Here is an 11,940-nt window from a genome sequence, read left to right as displayed (position 1 = left end):
AAATGGAGGACAGCTTAACAACATACTCGAGCAAAGCTCTATAGAATGATCTATACCAGGATCAGATACTGTTTGAGGTAGACATCAACACTTCAAAGCATGTCTTGATGGTTTCGTAGCCATGAATGGATCCAAAGTCAATTTTGATGAGTCTGATTGCTACAGCTCCATTTTGGCTCAGCAAATTCAACTTGGGAGGAACTTGCTACTTGAGCTTTAATTCCTAATGGAACAACGTGTGGCTAATGAAACATAATCTAATTTTCCTTCAGAGAACAGCTTGACATAAAGCTTGGACTAAAAGAAAACAAATTCCATCTCCCAACCTTTCACTCATTATGTAGTTTCATTATCTAATCTAGTGCTTCCATAGCTAGTGTGTTATCACAATGTGACAATAACGATCTCAACAAGTACTTCACATGAAGACATCAAGAAGCAATTTGTGCCGGCAAGCAACGTTTGATGAAAGGAAACACGGGATGGAGGGAATCAATTGAACATATATGCTAAACTTATACTTGGAGAAATCAATAGAGTTACCGACTTTGTGAGATACATATGTATAGATAAAATTTTGCGTTCAGGACTTTGTGAGATACATATGTATAGATAAAATTTTGCGTTCAGAAAATGAACACTAAGATCTTGTGATCTTAACGTCTTCTTCGCCCATAGAATATTCATGGAAAACTTGGTATGTTTGTATTTTTAGAGAGTGACCTGCCTTCATGAACTTTGTACAAAGAGAGGCGGCAGGCTTATTATATTGATAGGGACCTCCGAGTCATATGCACAGCTCTCATGAGCCATGGTCAGGCAGCTCCCCCCCTATTTAAACACCTCCCCTACCTCTCACCCTTCACCACTTCATCAAATCCTCCATTGCTTTCTTCCTTGCTATCTCCAAGTCCAGCTTCCAACTGCTATCATCACTTCTTTAGCTCTGCTCTGTTCCCACCTGCCGTTGCATCCAATCCCCACTTACACAACCAAGAATGGTCTTCATGGCTGATCAATTCGACTTCTTCTCGCGGAGGTGCGCGTGGGTGAACGGTCCGATCATCGTCGGGTCCGGCCCCTCCGGCCTGGCCGTCGCAGCATCCCTGAAGGAGCACGGCGTGCCCTTCGTCATCCTCGAGCGATCCGACTGCATTGCCTCCCTCTGGCAGAAGCGCACCTACGACCGCCTGAAGCTTCACCTCCCCAAGCAATTCTGCCAGCTGCCCAACTTCCCCTTCCCGGAGGACTACCCCGAGTACCCCACCAAGAAGCAGTTCGTCGACTACCTGGAGTCGTACGCCAAGCACTTCGAGATCAGCCCCCGGTTCAACCAGTCCGTGCAGTCGGCGAGGTACGACGAGACGAGCGGGCTGTGGCGCGTGAGGACAGTCGGAACCGGCGCCGAAGCGGGCAACAGGAGCCACGAGATGGAGTACATTGGCAGGTGGCTGGTGGTCGCCACCGGTGAGAACGCGGAGAAGGTCGTCCCCGAGCTGGAGGGACTGGGGGAGTTCGGCGGCGACGTGACCCACGCTTGCGACTACAAGTCCGGCGAGGCCTACCGCGGCAAGCGCGTGCTGGTGGTCGGCTGCGGAAACTCCGGCATGGAGCTCTGCCTCGACCTCTGCGACCACGACGCCTTCCCTGCCATGGTGGTCCGCGAGTCGGTGAGCAATCCTTGCTGAATGAATCCCACTTTTAATATGCTTCCCGCATCGGCATCTTTCCTGATAAACGCCGCTTGATCGCAGGTTCATGTACTGCCGAGGGAGGTTCTCGGGAAATCCACGTTCGAGCTGGCTGTTATGCTGATGAAGTGGCTGCCGCTGTGGCTGGTGGACAAGATCCTGCTGGTATTGGCATGGCTGGTGTTGGGAAGCATCTCCAAGTATGGGTTGAGGAGGCCGTCCACAGGTCCCCTGGAGCTCAAGAATACGCAGGGGAGGACCCCTGTCCTCGACATCGGGGCTCTCGGCAAGATCAGATCCGGCGACATCAAGGTGGTCCCTGGAATCAAGAGGTTCTCACCGGGAAGAGTTGAGCTCGCCGACGGCCAGGTCCTCGACATCGATTCCGTCGTCTTGGCCACCGGATACCGCAGCAATGTCCCTCAGTGGTTTCAGGTACTAACCAAGATTCTCTACTGTTCCAGCTCGACAGTTAAAGTAGTTTGGTGATATTGCATTTGATGAGACAGTTTTACTGTCCAAGAACCACTCGAAGGCCATGACTACTACTACTACTACTACTACTTCTTCTTCTTCTTCTTCTTCTTCTTCTTCCTCCGACATTAATTCTGGTGTTAAATGAGAGATTGATCCATCTTTGTTTGAATCTCCAGGGATGTGATTTCTTCTCCAAGGATGGGTTTCCAAAGACTCCATTCCCCAACGGGTGGAAGGGGCAGTCTGGCCTCTATGCAGTGGGCTTCACGAAGAGAGGCCTCTCTGGTGCTTCCTCAGATGCAGTGAAGGCGGCCAAGGACATCGGTCGGATGTGGAGGGAGGAGACGAAGCCCGCAAAGCGGCCTGTCGCCTGCCACCGGAGATGCATCTCGCAGATCTGAGGGCATGGCTCATCAGCTCCTGCAAATTCTTCTCTACTTCTTTGTTTTCCTTTTTCGTGTGGCTGAGATGGACTGTAGACTAGTGTAACATAGAGCAGCAGAAGTGCATGGAGCCCTCTCTCAATGGTGCCCAAGTTTTGGAACAACAAATGGGCCTACTGTACAGAGAACAGTTGATGATGATGAGGCTTTTCTCACTTTTGTGAACTTTGTACACCCTTTCACAGCATTACATCAATGGAAACACTACTACTCTGATATCTTGCTCTCTTAATTCTCTCTCTCACTGTCCAAACTGCAAGGTGAACAAAGCTGATCATGTTTCATCTCCATGTGGTTGCTGACAAACAAGACTGCCATCTCAGAGCAATGCACTGCAGATACTGTAACCTTCATGAATTTTTTCTGGGAAGCCATGGAGCTCAGATTCATTCTGCATGGCTCAATCTTGCTTTCAAAAGACAAGCAATCCCGTCCGCTGGAAAAATTCAAAAAGTTCCTAACAGTTGCAGGCAATGATAGGGCCTTTTCACTGGAGATGGCCCTCCTATATTCTCCAGCACTATCAACTCACATTCTACTCTGTAACAGGGTACAATGTATGTAAAAGAGAATCTTAAAGTGCTGTGCCATCTCGGTTCTCTATCTCAGTTCAAAAGTGGGGATCAAAAGCATCGTACCCCTGGTCAGACTCTGAACTTAGCTCTACTTCCATCCTGAGGCATCATGAAATCTTACCGGACCATTTGTTCCACTTCTGATCATTAGAAGAATGTAGCATTTCACTGATGGGGAGTTCATGGATTCTGAGATCCCTCTGATGAGTTCTGCATAACAATCCAAAAATGCACTGTCAATGTGCATTTCAGATGCTACCACACATGTTCTGCCTCACTGACCTCAGGTGACCTTTGCCCTGGTCCATGGAGTACAGCTTACAGCTTGCTCTGATGCAGTCTCAGACCAGATGGCTGTATGCTTGTGCTCGTACAAGCAAACATATATGCATCTGTACCATCGTCACCAATTTGCAGATGTTTGGTTTGAAGGCTGATGACATGATTTAGGAGCTGAAAGAGAAAGCTCAGCGCCACCAGCATCAAGTTGTGATCAAGGTGGCCCCATTGGTGGAGCTTGGCAGTAGGATGGGAAACTTCATGGTGATCCTAGTGGAGGTCATCTTCTATTTGTAAAGAACCAAATCCTCCTGAGAGCCTCTTACTGATCTTCTCTACCTCTCTTCTTATTTTCGATCAGTAATCTGTAAAATGAGTTTTTTATTTAGCAAGAAACTGCATGAATAATAAGCCTTGTTGGGACAATGTTCATCACAAGCACATGAATTATTTAGGCTCTCAAACATCATAGTGTCATTATCAATACCTATCACATTCTTTATGGACTTTCCTCTGTCAAAAAATTATGCATATTGCTCCTCAAAGAGATCCATATCTATTACTTATCTAATTATTTGTCATAGTTAGAGCAATTTAGATATCTCCATTTCAATATTAGTCTTGCCTTCCTTTTTCTTCATATGGTTGTTTCTTTTGAGTATTGAGAAATCTACTCCAGAGCTGATTCAAAAAACCTGTTCTTGAAGCAGAATACCAAACAATGCTCAAATATGGAGGATGTTTTCTCCTTCCTCTCTTTTGTTCTTCCCTAATGAGGATTAATTATCATGTTGCAGCTTAGGATAAACTTATTTGAAGTTGGAACCCCCACAAAATGTGTTTCTGGAGTTTCTTATTAGATCGAGAACCTGTGAACTCTAAGATTAGTGTTTTCAATTATCAGAGATACTTCAAAGGTCTCTGAAATTTAAAAATATATTTCAACTTGCAGGATACATATTTTCTTATGGAGTTCATATTGTCAACTACAAGAAAATCTGCTTAAAGTTTTTTTTTTTTCAACTCTTAAAAGTGAATTAACTATTTAGTTCTGAAATGTTCTTTTAATTTGACAAGTGGTCATTCTCGCATTAAAAGTCAAAGCTTTGATTCTCATTAACTAAAAGACCATATAGTCAGTAGCATTAGAAATCAATGTCAACATGCAGGATTCTTTCACATCATTGCATTCACAGAGAATAATAAAATGTCAACGAGACTTCTACTTTAGATGCCATGGCTACAGATGATTTTGGCTGTGAAAGTAAAAAAAAACATGGTTTGTGAATGCATCTCTAACTTTGAATATAGAAGTGGAAGCAACGTTAACTACTTATTTATGCAAAAGCAGTTTCTTTCAAATTTTCCTAAAGAATTTTGTGTCTACAAAATCAACCTAGTCATCAGCCTTTCATAGTTTTCGGAAAATCTCAATATTCACAAAATTTCCGCAGCTGAAGTATTCTGTTAGTTGTTGCCGAATTTAAAACTCGCACTTGGAGTTGTCTTTAAAGAATTGTAATCAAGGTTTACAATATCATCCGATATAATATGGTCCATTACGAATAGTATTTACTGGTCCGATAGCTGTAGACTAGGGTAAACTAAGTGGTATGTCCATTACAAAGCTTATATCACTCAAGATGCCTAGTACACTTGGTACAAGGCCCGTACCATCTGGTATAGGGTGGTAAACATCATGCATTATACATTTTTCTTTTTCATCTTTTTTTATTTTTTTAAATTTGATAAATACTGTATCGATACTCGATAGGCCAATACGAGTCTTGAGCAATACAATAAATGAAATTGTGAACCTTGCTTCTAATGATAAGAGTTGAAAAAACTCAAATGGTGACAAGGTCTTGGTTGACAATAAATAAATGTACACTGAAAGTAGAATCAAAATAACCCAATTAGAAAAATTGTATGACTAGGCACTTACAAATATGGAGGTGGTCAAACTTCAGAGCTTTAACATTCTGGGTAGTCGGATTCTGCATGAGTCGAAGTAGATACAGTTCCCCAAAGAAAAAAAACACACAAATGTAGCTGACTTCTAGTGTCAGCTTTTCTTTCTTTACTACCTTAGAAGGATGAAAGGGACCACAAGGACCCGCTCCCGATGGGATGAGAGAGAGATTGCAGACTCCATCAAGAGCTTCTTCTCTCAAAAGCAATAAAAGGGTCCCATTGCCAAATGGCAGACAAATCATGTGACTGATCATTCTTCTTCAAAGACATGGCTGAGGTGGAGATCAACTGCCAATGGGCAGCCCGCAGACCACACCTATCCACTGCCACATTGAATTGGTGGACCGATCATCCCTTATTTGTGGTGCACCGCGAGTAGTCCTGCCCGTGACACCAGCTCTGAGGTTACCTACCATCAAGGTCGAGAAGAATTGAAAGGTGGTCCATCTAACGCTCCTGATAAACCAATATACTGGTCCCATAATAAGTGATAACTTTGCTTGAACGATGTTATTCCCCATGGCGACAACCATGTGATACCCCTCTTCATCAGCATTTAAGCACAAACTCCAACTGAGTTAGTAGCTGCTTGTCACCAATCCATTAAATACGTAGCATATTCAGATTGCAAATTAAATGCACATTCCCTGAGAGCATTCATGAGTTTTGATTGCTGGAAATGGCTCACAGTATATTTAGCTAGCAGCAGCAGGTTTTCTTCATTGTCATTGCGGGTCTCTTTAGAGAAAGCAAGATCCAGCTTTTCTCAATGTTTTTCTTGTTCTATTATCACCTGCGTTTAACAATGAACTGCACCTACAAATGTTTATCGTCTACAAAGTGTCCCTTCTTTAAAATGAATTCACTTAGATGCAAGTGTCAGCAAGCACATACCTTCTTCTCCGAGCAAGTGAGTTAGTGAGACATTCCAAGAGTAGATTTGGTTTAGTCAAAGGACGGAGAGTCATCGAATTCTCCTTTAGCATGATCACCAGTGATAAAGATGTGCTGCCAGGATAGAATTATTCATGCATTCTGCTAAAAAATCCGTGAAACCTTATGACTCACCAGTGTCAAAACTTATAATATCGACATTTTATTGTTTATTCAGTCACCCACTCCACATCAATCTTGTTATTCTGCACATAATTGCATTTGATGAGGAGAGTATGTGTCCCTATCGACGGAGCTAAGCGGTGAGGACGCTCTCCTCAATTTTTGACTTCCTAAAAAGAATCAACAGTAGTGAATAATATCTTTGATGGTTCAAAATATAAACAGTTAGCACATAAACGTAGAACTGAGTTTATCTGCCGACCACTTAAACTAAGCATTGATGGACGGCCAAGCAACAGGGAGATTCCACAACTTTCCTCTAAAGACAGAAACAAAAAAACCAATGTATGGGAATACATGCAGATTGTGGTTAAGCCTTTGTCACTAACATTCAGGGTATTATCGAGTATTTCCAAATGCACTCTTCCTTTGGCAGGTAACTAAAGAGGTGCCTTCACATCATGTGTTCACAAAATTCCATCCCCAGCTTAGCTCAAGAGCCTTCTCGAGAAGTTTGCATAAACTTAATGTTAGTTAAACAACAGACAAATTCAAAATGATGTCATAGATCAGTTACAAATCCTCTCACAACTAACAAAACATTGCATAATGACCACAAGACATACATGTGTGATGTGACATTATAGTAACTTATCCAATTATCCTTCCACTTGTAGATTACAGGTAAGATATGGCATTGTTCAAAACCATCAAGATTTGGTCCTAAAAGTGGAAGCAGCACAATATCTTGTGGGAGAATCACAGTTTTTACTGAATCTTGACATTGCTGATAATATTGTTGCAATATAAAAAGTAATTGCTTATTTTGAGTACATATCAATTAAAGCATCGTTCAGAAAATTCTCACCAGTTAACCCTACTATGATGGTAACATGATAGCTCGCGAGAAATTTAGTGGCCAGGAGGACCCTTGTCAAAGTGATCTTATTTGTCGCTGGGCCATCTCTCAGAAAACCCTTAGAGCTTCCTCCTATTCTCCATTCACAACATCCACAACAACCGTTGTAATGCACGCCACAATATTTATTAAATTCATCCCATCAAAAACACACCTTACTAACTCCATTCACCTCACCCTCAAATACGTATCTGTTAAACAACTCCGAAATCAGGACCCAAATCCAAATTATTTATCAAAACAAAAAATTGCATCACCTTTGCTCCAATGGTAAAGCCAAAATTTTATAGTCGTGCCACATCTATGACATTCACTATATCTGATACTTGTGAGGGTGACGTCACATCAATACCATAAACTTAAAAAAATAAAAAATCAATAATCATTAGCAAACGATATAATAAATAAAATTTTTAAATTCATTAAATCATAAACATAATATATTAATCTCTCAATAGTTCTCAATCAACTAGAACCCTAATTGGAATAGTCAAATTAACTTAAACCAAACTAAATTTAGTTAGGACCTAACAAACAACTTCAAATCTTTATAGAATTGATATGGAATTATCCAAAATCGAAAACCTATTTGATTTAATTAATTAGTGTGTTCAAAACAATAAAGGGAGAATAAATTAGATTATGTCGTATAGTGCTAATCCAAATTGAAACGGTACGTAGTCGTTGGGCAATGACTCAGAGAGAGCTTGCAATAGGCGACGTGCAAATGCAAAATAGGTACGATCATATCAACACTGAAGCATCGGATCCCATCAGAATTCCGAAGTTAAACTTGCTTGGGCGAGAGTAGTACTATGATGGGTGACCTCCTCGGAAGTCCTCGTGTGGCACTCTTTTTTTTTTGCGCCCTGAGCGACGAAAACCTCTCCCATAGACCTCTGAGGCAATGGTTTTGGGGCTCGAAATTTGTCGTGACCGCTATGCAGTCAATCTCGTGGGGCTCAGAGAGAGATTTCCGGACTGGGGTCGTAATAGCGATTCCGAGATCGTTCGAGAAAGTGTCGACGGTTTCATCGCACGCTTGCCATGACCGATATGCAGTCATTGGGCTGGGGCTCGGAGAGAGCTTACAATAGCGATTCCGAGATCATTCGAGAAAGCACTGACGGTTTCGAGGTGCGCAAGGGGCTCCGGTGGTCAATGCACCGGCCGCGACGTCCACATAGGAGAGGGAAGACGCATGCAAAATGGGTGCAATCATGCTAGCACTAAAGCACTAGATCCCATCAGAACTCAGAAGTTAAGCGTGATTGGGCGAGAGTAGTACTAAGATGGGTGACCCCATAGGAAGTCCTCGTATTGCATTCCTTTTTTTTTGCGCCCCGAGTGACAAAAACCTCTCCCGTAGACCTCCGAGGCGATGGTTTTGGGGCTCGAAATTTGTCGTGACCTCTAAGCAGTCTCGTGGGGCTCGGAGAGAGCTTTCCGGACTAGGGTCACAATAGCGATTCCGAGATCGTTCAAAAAAGTGTCAGCGCGCGCTTGCCGTGACCGGTACGCAATCGTTGGGCTGGGTCTTGGAGAGAGCTTGCAATAGCGATTCCGAGATCGTTCGAGAAAGCACCGATGGTTTCGGGATACGCAAGGGGCTCCGTAGTCGATGCGCCGGCCGCGACGTGCACATAGGCGAGGGACGACGCACACAAAATGGGTTCAGTCATACCAGCACTAAATCTCATTAGAACTTTGAAGTTAAGCGTGCTTGGGCAAGAGTAGTACTAGGATGGGTGACCCCTTGGGAAGTTCTCGTGTTGCACTCCTTTTCTTTTTGCACCTCGAGCGACGAAAACCTCTCCCGTAGACCTCCGAGGCGATGGTTTTGGGGGTCGAAATTTGCTGTGACCGCTATGCTGTCAGTCTTGTGGGGATCGAAGAGAGCTTTCCGGACTGGGGTCGCAATAGCAATTCCACATGTGCGATCATCCCATCCTTAAAGCACTGGATCCTATCAAAACTACGAAGTTAAGCATGCTTGGGACAGAGTAGTACTAGGATGGGTGACCCCCTGGGAAGTCCTTGTGTTGCACTCCCTTTTACGCCCCGATAGATGAAAACCTCTCCCGTAGACCTCCGAGGTGATGGTTTTGGGGCTCGGTATTTGCCATGACCACTACTATGTCAGTCTCGTGGGGCTCGAAGAGAGCTTTCCAGACTTGGATCGCAATAGCGATTCCGAGATCGTTTGAGACAGTCCTGATGGTTTCAGGGGGCTTCGGTCATTGATACATCGGCTGCGACGTATACATAGGCGAGGGACGACATACACAAATAGTGTGAGATCATACCAGCACTAAAGAATCAGATCCCATCAAAACTTAAAGTTAAGTGTGCTTGGGCAAGAGTAGTACTAGGATGGGTGACCCCCTGGGAAGTCCTCATGTTGCACTCTCTCTTGCGCCTCGAGCGACAAAAACCTCTCTCGTAGACCTCCAAGGTGATGGTTTCAGCGCCCACAGGGGGCTCCGATCATCGACACGCCGACCGTGCACATAGGCGAGGGACGATGCACACAAAACGTGCTTGGGCGAGAGTAGTACTAGGATGGGTGACCCCCTGGGATGTCCTTGCACTCTCTTTTGCACCCCCAACGACGAAAACCTCTCCTGTAGACCTCTGAGGCGATGGTTGGGGCTCGGAGAAAGCGGGCCCCAGTCATTGATTCATCGACCGTGACGTGCACATAGGTGAGGGACGATGCACGCAAAACGTGTGCGATCATACCAGCACTAAAGCATCGGATCCCATCAGAACTCTGAAGTTAAGCGGTCCTGGACGAGAGTAGTACTAGGATGAGTGACCCCTTGGGAAGTTCTCGTGTTGCACTCCCTTTTGCGCCTCGAGCAATGAAAACCTCTCCCGTAGACCTCCGAGGCGATGGTTTCAGCGCGCGCAGGGGGCTTTGATCATCAACACGCTGGCTGTGACGTGCACATAGGCGAGGGACGACGCACACAAAACGTGCTTGGGTGAGAGTAGTACTAGGATAGGTGATCCCCTGGGATGTCGTCTTGTTGCACTCCCTTTTGCGCCCCTAGTGACGAAAACCTCTCCCGTAGACCTTCGAGAAAGTCCCGATGGTTTCAGCGTGCGCAAGGTTCAGGCGACACGTGCGACCCATGCGGATTTGCCCATCGCATCGCAGGTCACGACATGCACTAAGGCGACAGACGATGAAAATAGCATAATTATGATTATAACAACACTAAAGCATTGGATCTCATTAGAAATCTGAAGTTAAGTGTGCTTGGGCGAGAGTTGTACTTATTCGGAAAATCTTTGGGGGCGACATCACATGCGTAACGGAAGAACAAGAAAAACAAAATCCCCGATTCCCAAAGTGATATTCGTCGTCGTGCGAAGATTGGTGCGCAAAATCCGCGAAACTGAAAAACTGCGTATAGAATAGATTGTGTTACCTAGGGAGATCGTATATCCCTGTTTTCTTACATATCCTTAGGAGAGGGTGAAGGAGGTCAAGTGTCCTCCTCTCTAGTGGTGATCCACATAACAGGGCTGCGACGATGCTTCTCAAAACTCCAGGCCTGCTCTGAGGTGGAGAGGGGAAGGAGAATAAGAGAGGCAAGCAATGACTCTAGCCTATGAGGCTCTGAATCCCTCCTATTTATAGAGGTCCCCTGTCAAACCCTAATAGATCCTCCTCTAGTGGGTATTGGATCTGCATCTAATAACCCAAGCCTTTTAGATTAGTGGATCTCTATCCAATAATCTCTCATGGGCTCTTATTGGATCTCATCCATGGGATCCAATAATTCAGGGGCTTATTGGATATTCAATAAGACAAGGGCTCCGTCGGATATCTCATATCCGAATCTCTACTCATTGTAATGCCTACCATATATGTGTGATCCTCTAGGCCCAATATCGAGCTGGCCGTGAGTCATACCTGTCAGAACTCCTTCTAACCCAGTGAATTATTATCTCTGTAATAATTCACTTGACTCATCGACTACGGACGTACTAGGCCACTACGCCGTAGTCCCCAGACGATACAAGGGAATCCAATCCATTGGACCTATCTGTCCTCAGTTATCATGTACCTATAGTTCCTCATCCATCTAATATCCCAAAGACCGTATATCGAGCATGGTGCTATCAAACCCATATGGTTTCTACTCGAGTCTCGCCCTAATCGGAATCTCCCGGAGAACTCTTTCTCTCTCAACCCGAATGACCCTAGCCAGGGATTTGTCTGAGCAAGAACACATGGGATATTCTTCTCATGACGCCGAGAGTGGATAATCCTCTATCGACACTCAATAGCCCTCGTAAGGTCGACTACCACTCCCAATGACCAACTGTACTAGATCTAGGACAGCCAAACCTATAAGTCTAGTATCAAAGAGTGAAGCACTCATACAGGATATCCTTGGTGTCTCAAGTCTAAGGATCAGATATACCACTAGGACTACGGAATCGTTGTCTGACAATAAGGCATCATCAATCATCCAGCATTCCGTAAGCGGATCAATCAGTGAACTCATTCT

General features: G+C 44.5%; 1 protein-coding gene, 2 non-coding genes and 4 pseudogenes across 3 annotated transcripts; all 7 read left to right on the top strand.

The window, feature by feature from the left end:
• Window positions 1-901: 901 nt before the first annotated feature.
• Window positions 902-2,806, top strand: LOC135611813 (probable indole-3-pyruvate monooxygenase YUCCA9). The gene is made up of 3 exons (XM_065107450.1): window positions 902-1,670; window positions 1,755-2,126; window positions 2,345-2,806. Exons 1-3 carry the CDS (start codon window positions 999-1,001, stop codon window positions 2,567-2,569), a joined length of 1,269 nt encoding a protein of 422 aa, XP_064963522.1. The 5' UTR covers window positions 902-998; the 3' UTR covers window positions 2,570-2,806.
• A 5,344-nt stretch (window positions 2,807-8,150) lies between these two features.
• Window positions 8,151-8,269, top strand: LOC135613298 (5S ribosomal RNA; annotated as a pseudogene).
• A 355-nt stretch (window positions 8,270-8,624) lies between these two features.
• Window positions 8,625-8,743, top strand: LOC135613274 (5S ribosomal RNA). Its single transcript, XR_010487258.1, has one exon. It is a non-coding gene; the product is annotated as a 5S ribosomal RNA (ribosomal RNA).
• A 341-nt stretch (window positions 8,744-9,084) lies between these two features.
• Window positions 9,085-9,195, top strand: LOC135613271 (5S ribosomal RNA; annotated as a pseudogene).
• Window positions 9,196-9,346: 151 nt separating this feature from the next.
• On the top strand, window positions 9,347-9,465 carry LOC135613310 (5S ribosomal RNA; annotated as a pseudogene).
• A 241-nt stretch (window positions 9,466-9,706) lies between these two features.
• LOC135613270 (5S ribosomal RNA) lies at window positions 9,707-9,824 on the top strand (annotated as a pseudogene).
• A 318-nt stretch (window positions 9,825-10,142) lies between these two features.
• Window positions 10,143-10,261, top strand: LOC135613286 (5S ribosomal RNA). The gene has a single exon (XR_010487269.1). It is a non-coding gene; the product is annotated as a 5S ribosomal RNA (ribosomal RNA).
• The last annotated feature ends 1,679 nt before the right edge of the window (window positions 10,262-11,940 follow it).

The sequence above is a fragment of the Musa acuminata genome, chromosome BXJ2-5, assembly GCF_036884655.1.
Source record: "Musa acuminata AAA Group cultivar baxijiao chromosome BXJ2-5, Cavendish_Baxijiao_AAA, whole genome shotgun sequence".
Classification (NCBI taxonomy): Eukaryota; Viridiplantae; Streptophyta; class Magnoliopsida; order Zingiberales; family Musaceae; genus Musa; species Musa acuminata.
This window is presented reverse-complemented; position numbering and strand designations above follow the sequence as displayed.

Bases quoted from the DNA above. Each gene is read 5' to 3' on its own strand.
- LOC135611813 (XM_065107450.1), top strand. From the start codon at position 999: ATGGTCTTCATGGCTGATCAATTCGACTTCTTCTCGCGGAGGTGCGCG. The intron at 1,671-1,754 runs GTGAGCAATCCT...GCTTGATCGCAG, and splicing joins CCATGGTGGTCCGCGAGTCG to GTTCATGTACTGCCGAGGGA. The intron at 2,127-2,344 runs GTACTAACCAAG...TTGAATCTCCAG, and splicing joins ATGTCCCTCAGTGGTTTCAG to GGATGTGATTTCTTCTCCAA.